This window comes from Dryas octopetala, chromosome 1 (assembly GCF_963921425.1).
Source record: "Dryas octopetala chromosome 1, drDryOcto1.1, whole genome shotgun sequence".
Classification (NCBI taxonomy): domain Eukaryota; kingdom Viridiplantae; phylum Streptophyta; class Magnoliopsida; order Rosales; family Rosaceae; genus Dryas; species Dryas octopetala.
Genome location: NC_141366.1, coordinates 2,343,002 through 2,360,150, shown reverse-complemented (window position 1 = coordinate 2,360,150; position 17,149 = coordinate 2,343,002). Strand labels below are relative to the sequence as shown.

Here is a 17,149-nt window from a genome sequence, read left to right as displayed (position 1 = left end):
CCCCCACCCCCACCCCCACCAGAAAATGAATGAATGAATCACTCTCGATCTCTTGGCCCAACCCACTACCACCACCAGGAGGTTGTGATCTTTGCCATTCATGGATCGATCTTTTACAAGAAATTGGGTTTGGGGGTCCCTTCTCTCATGATTCAACACGTACTACTGCACAAGTGCTAGCTCCTCCAAGAAGTAGTGTACAAACCTTTCTGCTTTGTGTGTTTTTCTTTGCATGCATTATGTTGTCCTCTACAAGCTTTTTTGGATGGATAATTGGATGCTTTGGAGCTTAGCTAGCATTCATAATATGCCCAATGAGTAGGGAGGGATCCACTTTTTTTTTTTGTGTGGGGTTGGGGCAAAGATAGTGGGTCCTGTCCCAATTTCACTTAAGATAGGCCGGGTTTGGGGGGAATAATTTTGCTTGTTCTGGAATTTTGTGATTGGTTCATCATGTGGGTTCTGTGATTCTTCGATCTTCAAGATCCATCAAATGAGAAATAATAGAGGGAAATCATATATTTTTCTTGGACATATGAGAATCAATGCTTTTTTTTTTTCTTGAATAATGTGTATTTGTTATATCAATTATTATGATTAGTTATTAAATGAGGCTTCAATTGTTACATCGTATAATCAATTAACTAAAATGATTAGAAAATTATATCAATCTTCTAGCATTATTTGTAAATTAAGGACTTATTTGACAATATTTTTAAAAAGCTTAAAAGCACTTTTGCTTGCATTTAGCAAAAAAAATTAAAAGCATTTTTGTGTTATATATATATATATATATATATATATATATATATATATATAAGCATTTAAAAGCGCTTTAAAGTATATTTACAAAAAGCAATTGAATTTTTTTCAAAAAAATTTATATGTTTCTAACAAAAATGTTTTTAGTGAAAGGGCCGCTGAACAAAAACACTTCCTATAAAAATACTCTCAAACATGCCCTAACTTATCTTTAAATTCTTGGCAGAAAAAAAAAAAAAAAATCTTATCTTGATGCTTTTCAACCTAACTTTTTATAATGTTTTTTTTCTTAACTCAAAGTGAGACCTATATGATACTATGAAATCAATGTGAAGCTCATCCAACATATATATATGACATGTGGAAAAGACTATTGAGGAAAAAGAAAAAAAAACTTAGATTCTATACCATCTTCTTTAAAGATGTTTAAGTAGCTAGTGTAGGGATGTTGCGGTGTTGCTTCTCAGTGTGTTCCAAAAAAGTTCTCGGCCCCCTTTGTCATTATTCATTATCCATATCCTAGTTTCAATCAATTTAAAATGTTGTAACTGCACATTCTATAATGATAGACTCAGTAAAATGAAAAAAAGTATAAACTTACTATTAATTAACTAAAAAAGTATCAAATTATTTGATGAAAAAATTAAATAATAATATTTTTCTATTACAATTCGTACGATGAGCCTATATTAATTTATGACCTAACTGTCATCAAGACATTGGAACGTGGATATATAAGAATGAGAGAGGGACCCCATGGTCCATTTCCTTATGTTGGTTGGACGTGTCCACATTTGGTGCACATATAATATAGACTATAGTCATTTAGATGGTATATATGAGAATGGGTTGAGAATACATTGGTGAGGGTAGCTAGCTACTAAACCCATATACTATTCCAAATCCAAAAATCTTGGATAATATTGGAAATGGATATTTATGGCCATAAAGAAAATTGGATAATTTGGGTTTTAGGATTGGTGATATTGGACATAAAGACATGACTCATTAGGCAACACCTACGTAACCAATTAGAAGATCAATTTTAGTACGCAACCCCCCTCTATATATATATATATATATATATAGCCACAAAAATAATATAACCTAGCAATCATCAGCAGCACCATTCCTTTGCTTTCTTGGTTTTCTTTTTCATTTTTTGGGTGACCATCAACAACATATCTTTTTTGTCTAATTCACCAAACAAACCTTAGTGGTAGTATCACAATTTAGTCATATGAATGGGCCATTGTGGGTTTTCATAGTACAAGAGCACTAAGCAATTATATATCTATTTCTTCAGGGCATGCATTGTGGTATGAGGAAAATCCATCTTTGTGCTTTTGTGGTCCTTATTTATATCAAAAATTTCGTTTTTGTAGTTTGGGTATTCAATTAGTCCTTATAATTTTAATTTCTTCAATTATGTAACTGTAATTTAGTTTTGTCTACAAGTAAGGACAAATTGAAGATTTATCAATTGGTTAAACAGAACAATGTCGATTTTTCATGCTTTAAATCGATTTTTTGAAAGTTCATTTAACCGTTAAATCCCCAAAAAGGAAGAAAAAATAAAAATCTTTTTTGTTTGTGGCATGAATGTCTTGTTGGGCTGAGTTTCTGAAATTTTCAAGGTGGTAGAAAGTAGTTGGAAGTTTTAACGGTGTCCAATAAATTGTGATCCGAAGTCAGTTAAAGGTGGTGTGGGTCTTTGGCTGGCCCATCTTAAACTTCTCTTGAATGATCGTTGGCCCACCACTGTCCACAAACAACATATCAGAATTGGGCCCCACGGATGCATGTCTCGACCGAGTACGGCCCATTTCTTTATTATGCTCATATAGTCATATTACTCAAATGTGTGGCTTTTGCTTCCTCTCTCTCTTCTGTTGTGAAATGTGTCTAATGCATATCCTTGCCTATAATTACACGTCACACCTTATATGTCATGTAGCTCATGATTTGAGAACTCACCAGTGGGCTATATGGTTTGGAAGGTAAGAATAAAAGAAAATAGGTTGGAGCCCAAGTTGTTTATGTGACAAGGGGCCAAACCCACTTGGAAGGCAAAGGGTCCAAGCCTTAACACATCAAACAAAGTGAGTTGATGAAAGTAGACTAAACTCAATTGTAGTACCCTCAACCTATGCACTAGGAAGTCCATAACCAAACGCTGCCTAAAGGCTACCAAGCCGATTCTTAAAATAAGCCCATGTCTAGAATCTTTTAAAAAGCCCATAAGTTAATTTTCATTTAAGCAACTTTCTAAGCAATTAATTGATTTTTTTTTTTTTTAAAAGCTTGCACTTGAATGTTGAAGCTAGCTCATGGAACACAGAATTTATGTAGTTTGTAAGTGCATAGAGGATAGTGGGAAGTTAATTATTTTGAAAGAATACGGTCAGGGATCAAGAATAATATGGTATTGTTTTATTAATTCATATACAGGTCTCAATATTGGTATAGAAGACATATTACTTGAGATTTAAATTTAAAATTCTTAACATTTTTTTGTTTTGAAATACATATATCCTTTAATGATATAGATTATAAGAATATTACTCACTTAATAAATCTAAATTGAGAAATAAACATGCATCCAAGATTTAGATTTATTTACTTTTTTTTTTTTTTTTAAGATTTAAGAGAAAGAGAATCAAATTTAGATGCAGAAAGGCAAACTCCACTTCGCTTTCAACCGGGCTTCCATCAACTACAGCTAGATTTATTTGCTTTTAGTGAATTACTAGTTTCTAACAGTTTTGTCAAATATAACCATTAATTAAGTAAATAATACATTATCTCTCAGTTGTCGAGTTGTCGCTTAATATTCACCATATTTTATTTTGTAAATAAAAAAGAAAGCACATATTTCTAGGAAACATCCAGTCGCACGAGTGGAAGTGTGAAGTACTCTCTTTCTCTCAAGTGTGTACCAACTTTTGAGTTGTACCGACCAACCGCTAGCTCTCATTCTCTCAAGTCCTTTTGGAGGTCCCTGTCCTCAACTCACTTTTCTTTGCTTACTCAACCCTCCAAGCCATCAGACACCCCTCTCTCAACCAACTCCACCTTTTCCATTTTCCCACAATTCTATTTCTTTTTTTCTTTTTTTTTTTTATGATTCTCAGATAAATATATTTGGTGGAGAATGAAAACAAGATCAAAAGGTGGTGTAGAAAATGATGGGTTTAATAGGCAGATAGATTGGGAGCTCAGGCCTGGTGGCATGCTTGTCCAAAAGAGAGATATGGGTGATGCCTCTTCTGGGCCTATGATCAAGATCAAGGTCTCTCATGGTTCTTATTCCCATGATGTCATTGTCCATGCTCAATCCACTTTTGGTAATTATCTCATTAATTACTTTCTGGGTTTCTCTTGTTTTCCTCGTAATTTTTCTGGGTATTTGCTTTACTTGGTGTCCTAGTGATAAGGGTATCATTGCCCATTTTCAATTTGGGTTCTTTTGTTCTCCTTGATGGAAAATTTGAGTCATTTGACGATTGCCATTCAAGCCAATTTGGTTGTTTTATTATTAAAATATGTACACTTTTTCAACATGAACAATGCCAGGAATGTAGTTGTACTTGATGATTGATTTAGGGAATAATTTGCAGAATTGTACTTTGTTCACCAAGAACTTGTTAGCATTTGTTATTTTTATTTTTAATATTTCAATATATGAAATGGGTTCTTAATTTTAATATTTCTTCAAAACATATAATCCTTTCTGATATACATTATCTGATTTTCAGAGGATACTTTGCTTCATCCTTTGGAGTGTTGGACTTGGCATTTGGATTTTATGTTGTGGGATAGACTGTAACACTTTTTGCTTATCATTTTACATTCTGGAACTGATGTTTAATTCTGCTTAAATTGCAAGGTGATCTGAAAAGAGTTCTAGCCCATGAGACTGGCTTGGAGCCAAAGGAGCAAAGGCTGTTGTTTAGAGGGAAAGAGAAGGATGACAATGAATGTTTGCACATTGCAGGCGTAAAAGATACGTCTAAGATTGTATTATTTGAGGACCCAGCTAGCAAAGAGAAGAAGCTTGAGGAGATGAAGAAAAATCAAGGTATATTGAAAGCCTATGAAGAGGTTGCCAAAGTTAGAGTAGAGGTTGACAAGCTCTCTCAAAAGGTTGGCATCTGCTGTTTGATTAAGTCCTTTTTCTGTGACATCCTATAAGCTAATTGCTCTGTAAATGATTGTTAGATTGTTGATTTGGAGACAACTCTGCTCAGTGGCACCAAGGTTTCAGATAAGGAAATTGTGGTCTTAACAGAATTGCTCATGGTGGAGTTGCTTAAATTGGATTCGATTAAGGCTGATGGAGAAGCAAAAGTACAGAGGCGGGTTGAGGTTTGTGATTGTTTTTCTTCTTCGAAAACTTTATAGTTAGCATCATCATTCATAGGTTTCCAAGTGATCTAAGCCTTATCCATATATCTTGAACAGTAGTGTTGCTTCCTGTGTCCTATTTAGGATAGATGATGCTTATTACTCATGTGCTATAAAGCTGAGGTAGACTAGTGTCATATCATAGGTGATGTAGAACTGGAAAATGGGAGTGTTACTTGCACTTTGCAGTGACTGGAAACCCAATGTCAGTATAATTCGGAGCTTGAGTGCATACAAGTCCAAGGTATATCTTGGATCCTAAATCTAATTTTAATTGTTGATAATACAATTGCTGTTGTTTCTCTACTTGAGAAAAGAATGTGAGGAAGTGATTCTTCATCATATGAACAAAAAGATGTGTTGGGGACCAGCTAATCATTTCACACGTACATATTTTGGGTGGTCATAGAAAGGAATCCCATGACTTAACCAGTACAAACAAAAAACTGCTGTTGTAGAACTGAAAAGAAATTCAGAAATGCTTCAACTTTCAGTTCTAGCAACTTTTGTCCTAGTGAGATTTTTACATCACTGCTATCGTTAAAGCATATTCATCATTATGTTCCTTAAAAGTGCCTGCTTAAGACTTTCACTCAAAAACAATTGGTCTGATTCACTCAATGCATGGATATGTTTGACTGTTAGATGTACATGCCGAGCTAATGGAGCTTTGCAATGTTTCTATTTGTGCACAGGTTCGTCGTGTGCAGAGCTTTGTCGACACACTCGACCATCTAAAGGCAAGAAACTCCAATCCATTCAGCAAGAGTAGCAATGAAGTCTCAGTCACTACAAAATGGGAGAGGTTTGAGTTGGGGGTAGGAAGCCTGCATGCCCCAAAACCATTGCAATCTTCTACCAAAATAACTCAGGATTGGGAGCTGTTTGACTAAGCTTGAGTTCAGTCAATTATACTGGTTTTGTATAAATTTGGAAGGACATATATATAATACGTATATATATTGTTATAGGACCCAAACCCATTTGGTACAATTTTGTCCACTAAAGGGTTTTGATTGTTAAAAGCTATTGTGGTAGCAACTGAGGGAAGGGTCTATCTTGAACAATTTATATATCTGTAAATATGGTTTTACTGTATATTACATAGTTCTGATGCGTGATGCCTCTCTACTATTTCTTGTGTGCATGGTTAACAAAAACAAACCTTTTCTTTGATCCTAGGTCGGTGTCATACTTTAGTACACAAATTTTATAGCTTGAGAAGATCATCATAAACAATCAATATAAAAAATTTACTTTAATAAAAGAATTTATAACTTAAAGGCTTATTTACACCATTGTCCCCTATGAGATATACTTTTTTTTACTTTACCCCCTGAAACTTAAATCCTCTCAGTTTGCCACCTGAACTTCACACAGTTGTTGCAAAAGACCCTATGCCGTTAACTCTGTCAATTTTTCCGTTAAAATAGCTAACGTGGCACTTATATGGCATGAGTGAGACTATTTTCTAGTTATGTAAGACCCATGTGAACAAAAAAAATTATAAAAAATTGACATGGATTTTATTATTTTTTAGTTTAAAAATTGTTTTTTTTTTTTGTTCACATGGATCTTACATAACTAAAAAAGGGTCTCACTCATGCCATATAAGTGCCATGTCAGCTATTTTAACAAAAAAATTGACAGAGTTGACGGCATAGGGTCTTTTGCAACAACTGTGTAAAGTTCAGGTGGCAAACTGAGAAGATTTAAGTTTCAGGGGGCAAAGTGAAAAAAAGTGTATCTCACAGGGGGCAATGGTGTGAATAAGCCTAACTTAAAACCACAACAAAATCCAAAGCATATTTCAATTCTATATTCACCACCATAAACTAATTTCAAGTTTTTAACGTTAGACAACCACTAGTGACTAGCTCTAACATTCTTCACAATTGCATGCAGTGTCATTCTTCACGTGGCCAGGCAGGAGAAAGGCATACATATTGAGAGAGAGAGAGAGAGAGAGAGAGAGAGAGAGAGAGAGAGAGAGAGAGAGAGAACATACAAGTACAGCGCCATTCTATATCCTGCAAATCAACAAAAAAGTGAGTAAGTGGATCAAATTCAAGACTTCTTGCAAATAAGGCTTGATATCGAAAGTTGATTTTGGAATTGAAAATTCAATCAAAACATGATGTTTGGCATGCAAATAGTATTAATGTTATTTACAATGTTTGAGTGATTTTTTTGGGCCAAGATTTGTGTGATGCTGCTTTTCTTTTTAATTAGAGACTAGAGGGATCAAACTTGAGCACACGTTTAGTACTCTTTCGACTAAGTTACCCCACCGCTGCTTGTGATGTTACTTTAAGAACAAATATTTAATACCTTGGATATAAAACAATCCAACCAAAACTTTACTATGAAATAGGTGAGACTTGGAGGGCAAGTGAGAAACTCTTTTTCTCTCTCTCACTTTGAGTCCGATCAAGAAGAAGAAGAAGAAGAAGAAGAAGGTTCTGGAAATTGACAATGGATAGCGACTTGTCGCTCTCAGCACTGGTATACCCGGAACTCAACACCACCCGCAGACTCGACTACAACACCAATTTTCTCATCTGGAGGAGAAAATTGGACTTCGTCTTTTTCGATAACAATGTTGAGTACGTCCTCACCGAACCCAAACCCCACGAGCCCACCGACACAACCCCAGAAGACGACGTCGCTCGCCACAAGAAATGGGTCGACGACGACTTCAGAGCCCGCCACATCATCCTCGGAGCACTCCACGACCACGTTTACATGAACTACAACCACCACAAGACCGCCAAGTCCCTCATGGACGCTCTCACGGCCACTTTCACCAAACCCTCCATGTCTCGGAGGATGGTCAAGCTCAGGCGCTACGTGGAGCACAAGATGGCCGAAGACAAACCCGTAAATCAACACATTCTGGAGATGGGTTCGATGGCTTATGAGCTCGAGTGCGAGGGATTGAAAGTTCCGGAGGAATTGCAGGCTGTGCTGCTCATGAATAGTTTGCCGGACAGTTGGGATGACTCGGTCAGTGGGGCTTTGGTGAACATGGACATGGAAGGGTCAGATGGGATGGGTTTGGACAAGGTGAAGGAGAGGCTCAACGTAATTGGGGTTTGGAAGGAGCATTACAAAGCGCGTGATGAGGCTGAGGCTGATGCGAGGTCGTCTTCTACCTCTAAGGGCAGGCCCAGGAAGTCTTTCAAGGGACATTGTTATACTTGTGGAAAGTTTGGGCATCGCAGTGCTGATTGCCACTTGGAAGAGGTACGTACGCATTGTCTTTTAATGTGTGTAGATGTAACCCATCATCGAATAGTTGTGGTTGATGTTTAATTGTTTATGGTGTTTGTTATTTGACACTTTTGGTGAATAATACTAAACCCATTAACTGAATTTGATGCTGATTGCAATGCAGAATTCATAGGGTCCAACTTTTAAAATGGGCAGAACAAGTGATTAAAATGAAATTATTTTGCTTGAACACTTTTGCTCTTGATGGTGTAGTTGAGTATAGGGATCCTGTGTGTTTGCTGTTTGAATCTAGTTTGATATTGGTGTTGGGACAATTTGCTGTAATTTTGTATGTTATGGTAGCACAAGTAGCTGTGACATTCCCAATTTCGACTTCTTTAGTACATTGGGATTGCGAAGGATGATTTTGAGGGATGTTGTACCATTAAAGAGGTGGTCCTCTCGGGGTAAAAGCCATGACTTTGCAATCCCAAATATGCTTCATTCCTTCATTATCATTCTCTTTTTTGTCACAAGTGTACAAGGTCAGCCACATGAGTTGTCTTCTTCTATTCTTTTCTATTATATTCAGTATCTTTTATTAAATCAACTTGTTTTTGATCGTTTCGTATCACATGTCGATATCCTGGTCTTTTTACTTTACTTTTAACTAGTGATCTACATTGTGCATCTCTATACCAGCTAAACCTTTTTGTCTTATCTTTTAGGATCTGTAAGTGTCACTCCCAATGTTTTTTCTGAAAGATTAGCTTCTAATTCTACCTTTTCCAGTCACTCCTATCATCCGTCTTAACTGTGGTTGCCAAACAAGGACATCATCCTTATTTGAAAACCATACTGAGAAATATATGAAAACATGAGTGAGATACAACGATGTTTATATAGATTAACAAGGGTATGAGGTCTACAGGGAAGTGAGTTTGGCTGTTATTGGGACTTTGTGAATAGTAGGAGAAAAGAAATCTGGTTGAAATGCAGCAAGGATTTTTTCAAGAATGAGTTGTAGAAATACTTATAATGTTGACTAGTCCCCAGACTGATCAATGATCATTATTATTCAATTAGGTGTTGCAATAAGCAAAGGTAATAATATGCTCTTATTTCAAATTGTTTATAACTGGTGTTTGATTCACATTCCATGGTTAATATGCTAAAGGAAGTCTTCTTCATGTTTGTTTTAGGATGATTGACTATAAGCTTGGAGCTGGGAAGGATAAAGATACACTTGATGTGGTTGCAGACTTATTTACTTCTATTTCACTTTAGCCTTCTGATTGACGATCGGTGTTGGACTATTGTGCAGGTTGCAATTTTTATTTTGACCTAAATACTATCCGTAAATTGACTTTTGCTGGTTATACTATTAAGAATTGCTGGAAAGCTCACAACATGTCAGTTTAGCATGGTATGCCTGTACAGATGTGCAGTGTGTGTGGTATGCTATCAGTAGGGGTTTTTGTTTCAGAGGATTTCTTTTAGTGATGCTATTCTGAAATCAATATTTTTAGATTAACTAAGGACTATTGGGGCGAAGTTGACCGGGAATGTTGTCATTCCCATTTTCGTCTTTACATGGCCAATGCTGTCTTAACTGAGGATTTTTAGGTTCTTCTAATTCAAGAGTGAAGGCAAGAAACTCCAATCCATTCAGTAAGATCAGTAGCAATGCGGTCTCGGTCACTACAAATGGGAGGTTTGAGTTGGGGGTTGGAAGCCTGCATGCCCCAACCCCATTGCAATCTTCTACCAAAATAACTCAGGATTGGGAGCTGTTTGAGTAAGCTTGAGTTCAGCCAATTGTACTGGTTTTGTATAAATTTGGAAGGACATATATAATACATATTGTTATAGGACCCAAACCCATCTGGTACAATTTTGTCCACTAAAGTTTGGATTGTTGAACAGCTGTTTTTGGTAGCAACTGAGGGAAGGGCCTATATCCTTGGACAATTTAAATATCTTTAAATATGGTTATAAGGTATATTGCATAGTTATGATGCATGATGCCTCTACTATTTCTTGTGGGCAGGGATAACAAAAACAAACCTTTTCTTTCCTTTAGGTCAGTGTCATACTTTAGGACACAAATTTTATAGGTTTAGAAGATGATCAATAAACAATCAATACAAATAATATACTTTAATAAAAGAATTTTTAAATTAAAACCACCAACAATGAACAAAATCCAAAGCATAGTTCAATCATGTATTCACCACCACAACCCTAAAACCTAAAAGTAATTTCTAAAGTTTACAATGTTAGACGATCACTAGCCTTAAATACTTAAGTTGTTAAATAATGAGTTAACAATGTAGTCTTTTACGTGGAGAGGCAAACAGATGGAGGAGAGAGATAAATATATAAGTACCGATTAATTCTATACTCTGCAAACCAACAAAGAAAGTGAAGAATGTCGATCAATTTTAAGGCATTTTGCAAATAAGATTATGATACTGAATTATTTTTTCATTCTAACGAAACATGATGCTTGGTTTGCTTAGAATTAGTATCAATATTAGATAGAATGTTTGAGTGATCGTTTTTGGTGAAGATTTGAGTCATATTACTTTTATGTACAATATTTAACACTTCGATATAAAATGTCCAAAGAATCCAAACTTTACTATGAAATGGGAGAGACTTGGAGGGCAAGTGAGAAACTTGCGCTGCGGGTAAACCCTTGAAATCCCATAGACTCTCCCATTGTTGAAACTCTCTCTCTCTCTCTCTCTCTCTCACATTGAATCCGATCAAGAAGAAGATGGTTCTGCAACTTAACAATGTTTAACGACTCTTTGTCGATCTCAGCACTGGTATACCCAGAACTCAAAACCACTTATGGACTTGACCACAACACCAATTTTCTCATATGGAGGCAAAAATTGGGCTTCGTCCACTTATGAACTCAACCCCCAGAAGAAGACGACGTCGCTCGCCACAAGAAATGGGTCGACAACGACTTCACAGCCCGCCACATCATCCTCGGAGCACTAAGCAACCACGTCTACATGAGCTACAACCACCACGAGACCGCCAAGTCCCTCATGGACGCTCTCACGGCCTCCTTCACCAAACCCTCCATGTCTCGGAGGATGGTCAAGCTCAGGCGCTACGTGGAGCACATTTTGGAGATGGGTTCGATGGCTTTCGAGCTCGAGAGCGAGGGACTGAAAGTGCCGAAGGCATTGCAGGCTGTGATGCTCTTGAATAGCTTTCCGGAGAGTTGGAACGATGCGATTACTGCGGTTACAGTGAACATGGACTTGGATGGGTCAGATTCAGATAGGATGGGATTGGAGAAGGTGAGCGAGAAGCTCAGTCAGATTGGGGCTTGGAAGGAGATAGACAAAGCGCGTTATGAGGCTGAGGCTAAGGCGAGGTCTTCTGCTTCGGAGGGGAGGCCCAGGAACTATTTCGAGGGACATTGTTATGGTTGTGGAGAGTTTGGGCATCGCCAAGCTGATTTTTATCAATTGGAAGAGGTACACTCATTGTCTTTTATTTTGTCTACTCTTCAGTAATTGCTTCTTGTGCTGCCTTCAATTGCTTCAATAGTAGTGGTTGGCGATTATGGTGTTTGTTATTTGGCACTTTTGGTGAAGAACACTGAACCCATTAACTAAAATTTGATACTGATTACAAGTAATTAAAATCAAATTACTTTGCTTCAACACTTTTGCTCTTGTGGATGTTGTATTTGAGAATAGGGATTCTGTCTTTTTTTTCCTATTTTAATCAAGTTTGGTATTGGTTGGGATTTTTTGTGAATTCCCAGACGACATTACAAATGCTCTCTGCTCTGTAATTTTGTATGTTATGGTGGCACCAAGTAACTTTGACATCCCCCAAATTCAACTCCCGTAGTAGTACATTGGGATTGTGAAGGATGATTTTGAGGTATGTTGTACCATTAAAGAGGTAATCCTCTCGGGGGAAGCCATGACTGTGCAACCCCAAATATGCTTCATCATGATTCTCATTTTCAATTTACTCTAACCAATGATCTACATTGTGTATCTCCATACCAACTAAACTTTCTCTTATCTTACCAATAGGAGCCACTCCCAATGTTGTTTTCAGAGATTAGTTTTTAATTCTAGCTTTACTAGTCACTCTTATCACCCATCTTAACTGTGATTGCCAAATAAGGACTTCATCCTTATTTGAAACCTACACTGAACATATATGAAAACATGAGTGAGCTAAAACAGTAATTATATAGAATTATAGATTAACAATGTGTGGTCAACAAGCAAATGGGTTTGGCTGTGTTTGGGATTCTTTCAACTGTAGGAGAAAAGAAATCTGGTCGAAATGCAGCAGTGGATTTTGTTGGGAGAGTTCTAGAAATGATTTTAATTTATAGACAACCACTAAACTCCAAAAACTTAAGTTGTAAGAGAATGAGTCAACAATGTATATCAAGCTAACACTCTTTCGCACTGTGTATATCAAGCTAACAATAATGCCGACTAGATCCTAGACTGATTAAAATTCATCTTGTAGAGTTAGGGTAACAGGCAGTGTAACATGAATTAATGGACAATAATATGCTTCATTTGGCATTGTTAGTGTTTGATTCACATTTCATGGTTAAAATGCTGATTAAAGCAAGTCTTCTTCGTGTTTGCTTCAGGATGATTTATTTAATCATGAAGCACTAGTGTGGCGCTGGCAATGATGAAGATACATTCGATGTGGTTGAGATTGATGTACTTTTATTCTTGTTTTAGCCTTCTTAGTGACACTTCGATGTTGGACTATTTTGTGGGTTGCAATTTTTATTTTGGCATAAATTCTATACCTAAATTTACTTTTGCTAGTTATACTATTAAGCATTGCTGGAAGGCTCGCAAGTATGCTTGTACAGATGTGCAGTGAGTGTGTGCCTAACACAATTCATGCTATCATATCAATCGGGGGGTTTTGTTTCAGAGGATTTCTGTTAGATTAATTGAGGACTTTTGTGTTCTTCTGATTCGGTTTGACAAGGAAACTTCATTCCTATTTTCGTCTTTACATGGCTAAATGCCCAATGCTGTCTTGCACTTTCAAAACATTTCTTTATTTCTCCGCTTTTCTCCATTTTGTCACGGCACTACTACCATGCTTAATAAAATAGATAAAGTGGGTATTTTCATAATGAACACTTAAAAAGGGTTGCTTAGATCAATTACCTATTACTTTATTACTACTTTAGTGATATTTTTCACTAACTATTAAATCAATAAATATTGGTAGGAATCCTGTGTTTAGTCTACTATATAAGCATGAGAAAAAGAGGAAGACGGATGTCAATTACAGAAATATTTTTGTTAGGAATCTTAAGATACAAGAGATAAATGCAGGTAATGGACAAGGATCACCACTACTAAGCCATTATTTAGATAGTTGATAATACAATACTCCTACCAATAATTCCGTTGTAGTCTAGTTGGTCAGGATATTCGGCTCTCACCCGAAAGACCCGGGTTCAAGTCCCGGCAACGGAACTTTTTTTTGCTGCCCATCAACTTGAGAAACCAAACTAAACTATAATCTATACATGGTCCTTAGCATTTTTGGTCAGAACTATTGGACCAATTGTTGTTGTCTTTTTGGAATCAGCCACATTTTACTTACAAGTGTCAACCTTGTTCTTTATTTGAGTCATTGATAACCCCAGCACCTCATCATTAAATTCAAAATTTTCTCGTGCTTGTATTGATACACTAACAGATTTGAATTTGAAGCCAAAATTAACTTGTATAAAATTCAGAATTATCATTCGAGTGAGACATGGTCAAGAATACTATATACTGAAAAAGAATGCGGTCACTATAACTCCAGTCAGATTATGCTGCGATGGCCCAAACCATCAGAAGCATATATTAAAATTCACCTTCGCTTTGCACAAACATGACATCCTAAGCAAGGTATATGATATGATATCTATTTGCTTCCCAATAGAGCTAGTAGAGCTCACACACTCACTGGTGCTTAAATTTGTTTCATGGTTCTTCCAATGCACCATTTGAGTACTCCTCACCTGCAACACCACCGGATGTTCCATTTGATAACCGGCTTGTGCTGTTGGAATTTGAATAAGTGGAGTATGTGGAAACATGGCTGCTTCGTGAATGCCGGTTCTGTGCAGCTGTGCTACTTCTTGTCACCTTGGGACGCGCCTTTCTACCCTGTGGTGGAGGAAAGGAACACAATATCCTATTAGTTTCCATCATAGCGAATGCAAACTGTAGATATGGCCCTCCCTGAAGGATTTTTCTTTATCTTTATCAAAAAAATAATCATAAAAGTTTAAATGGACAGCTGTCCACCATATGAAGATAACAGAGAATCACCTTTCCCATACACTTCTCCAAATGAGGAGCAAACCTCCCAGCCATGATAGCTCGACCACAATTCATGCAGTCAAATACTTCATTGGCTACAGAAGGATGATTCTGTCCAAATATGTCAACCACATACTTGCTATTTGCTTCGCCACTATTACTAGGATCAGCTACCCTTACCCGTGCTTGGGTTGACAGCCTTAGTTCTTCTTCCTCTTCTTCAAAATTACGATCGAGACCCAACCTTGCTAGTCGATGACACTCAGACGCAACATCAACAATGATAGAATCGAGGAGATCCCCAAAAATATGAGATGAAAGCTGCAACCACAAGCAAGAATAGAAAAGAACTATGAAAACTATATTGTCGACTGATTTTTACATGCACCAATGAAATATGAAATATTTTTATGTTTTTAATTACATTACACAGGATCAAGAAAGACTGAATTGTCTCTATTCTAGGTTTTGCATACACAAGAACCATTCCTCAACAAACAGAAAAACCTATGGTGCTTTGAAGTAGCAACTTATGATTATCATGAGGGATTAGCCTTTGAGCATCCCCCATATATACATACTCACATTTTGATTTTTCCATTTTTTGCTGCATTTTAACCACGAATTGGATAATCTGCAGAACAACCCTCGAATCATGGGTATTCGCAATTCACTCTTTCTCCAAAAGATGTGATCACCCAACCAAAGTATGATGTCCAAGACCATGATCAATTCCATCTACAATGAACAAATTCCTAGTACACAACAACCTGGCTATTAAACACTGATGTGTAATAATGCCAGAGGTAAAGAACATATAAATTCAATGAATTTACCAAGACTACTTGAATCTTCCCTATCGTTCCTCAATCCATAAATTGACTCACATACAGACCCAAACCAAAAATTTAAAATCCTTCAACGTCTTCTGGTGCACAAGAGGAATGACATAACAGCAAGATTTTAAGCTAAAATTTGGTGAATGCCATCTTTTTCTCATTTCCAGATTGCAGGTCAGAAACCAAAACACCAAAATCGAAAAAGAAGGAAACGGTGTTCCTTTGAATGTAAATGGATGAATACCTGAGCATGACTATCTTCATTAGGATGCGACATGAGAGAGCTAAATGGGTTTATCACCTACCGAAATACAAAGAATTTATCAAAAAGTCATATACAAGTAAAAGCAAAAGGTCATTTTGGTAAGACTAGAAACTCTGATAGAAACCAAGAATTATAAGAACCCTAACTAAATCTTGGCGAGATCGACATGAATTTACAGATCTAAGAAGAAAAACTCTGTGTGTGTGTGAGTGAAAGAGAGCTTGGTGAGAGAGAGGACTCACTGATTGTTCGAAAGGCAGAGAAAAAAAGATCCAAAGCTGGCTCTGAGTCTGAGAGGCCTTTCTATCTTCTGGTCTTTACCATTAAACGATGAATTTTGGAAGGAGAAAGGTGGCGATCCACTGCGACGCGCGTGCATCTGTTTTTCACTTGAACTAATCGTAGCGTGCCATGCCACTTTCTTAGTTTGCTCTGGCCAATAAAATTGAAACTTCAAAAAACTAAAAGGTTCCGTTGCCGGGAATCGAACCCGGGTCTCCTGGGTGAAAGCCAGATATCCTAACCGCTGGACGACAACGGATTATTGATCATGCATTGGCAAAAATTAAATATATACAATCTATTACACTCGCCTAACTTTTACTTTTTGACTTATTATATGCTCCAAAATTACACTAATATTCCTTATCAGTTATCACATTAGATTTAAAATAACATTATATTCTTTTTTTTTTGGCACAAAAAATAACATTATATTCATTATAAGGAAAACTATTAACATAATTCAACTTTCCTCTTAGAATTATAGATTAAAGCATGAAAGTTAATGACTCTCTTGTTTTCAAATCCCTTCATATATATAATATCAGTAATGCTAGATATGTCACATTTTTATATCATAATTTCATACCATTTTATGTAACAATTTACATGACATTCATACATTGGATACTAACAAATAAAAATAAAAACTTAAAAAGAAAAAAAATATTTTGTCCAATAAAATAATGACACGTAAGATAGTATAAAAATATAATAAAAAAATATAATAAGTATAACATTATTAATATAATATAGTTGACAAGAAATTGAACATTTGGCAACTTATAGCTCCAATGATAGAGTTAATTTTTGCATCTCCGAAGGTCAAAATGTAAGTTCCAATTGTACCCTTTAAGTTCTCTATTTTTTTTTCTTTAAAAAAAAAAAAAACATGAAAATATGACACGAAGTTTTCACTTTCAGGATGAACGATGAACCCCACACGGAAAAGAAAAAGAAAAAGCAAAGCCTGGCGGCCAGTTCTGTAGTCAATGTTGTATCAGGCTTTGAGAAAAGTTTGGGCTTAG

The 17,149-nt window shown here is 36.4% G+C and overlaps 2 protein-coding genes and 2 non-coding genes across 5 annotated transcripts; 2 read left to right on the top strand and 2 right to left on the bottom strand.

Moving 5' to 3' along the window:
• The first annotated feature begins 3,749 nt into the window (after nt 1–3,749).
• LOC147296340 (BAG family molecular chaperone regulator 4-like) lies at nt 3,750–6,290 on the top strand. Its single transcript, XM_086227942.1, has 4 exons — nt 3,750–4,109; nt 4,652–4,908; nt 4,984–5,130; nt 5,865–6,290. The coding sequence occupies exons 1-4, from the start codon at nt 3,917–3,919 to the stop codon at nt 6,060–6,062; spliced, it is 795 nt and encodes a 264-aa protein (XP_086084068.1). The 5' UTR covers nt 3,750–3,916; the 3' UTR covers nt 6,063–6,290.
• Nucleotides 6,291–13,822: 7,532 nt separating this feature from the next.
• TRNAE-CUC (transfer RNA glutamic acid (anticodon CUC)) lies at nt 13,823–13,895 on the top strand. The gene has a single exon. It is a non-coding gene; the product is annotated as a tRNA-Glu (tRNA).
• Nucleotides 13,896–14,116: 221 nt separating this feature from the next.
• On the bottom strand, nt 14,117–16,158 carry LOC147296338 (SAGA-associated factor-like protein). Of its 2 annotated transcripts, XM_086229080.1 has the most exons (4): nt 16,082–16,158; nt 15,819–15,875; nt 14,745–15,056; nt 14,121–14,579 (listed from the first exon to the last, which is right to left on the bottom strand). In XM_086229080.1, the coding sequence occupies exons 2-4, from the start codon at nt 15,849–15,851 to the stop codon at nt 14,394–14,396; spliced, it is 531 nt and encodes a 176-aa protein (XP_086085206.1). In that variant the 5' UTR covers nt 15,852–15,875; nt 16,082–16,158; the 3' UTR covers nt 14,121–14,393. The 2 variants fall into 2 exon arrangements, with proteins under 2 accessions (XP_086085205.1, XP_086085206.1); XM_086229079.1 differs by lacking the exons at nt 15,819–15,875; nt 16,082–16,158 and adding an exon at nt 15,321–15,756 and having other exon boundaries at nt 14,117–14,579.
• Nucleotides 16,159–16,308: 150 nt separating this feature from the next.
• On the bottom strand, nt 16,309–16,380 carry TRNAE-UUC (transfer RNA glutamic acid (anticodon UUC)). The gene has a single exon. It is a non-coding gene; the product is annotated as a tRNA-Glu (tRNA).
• Nucleotides 16,381–17,149: the final 769 nt, after the last annotated feature.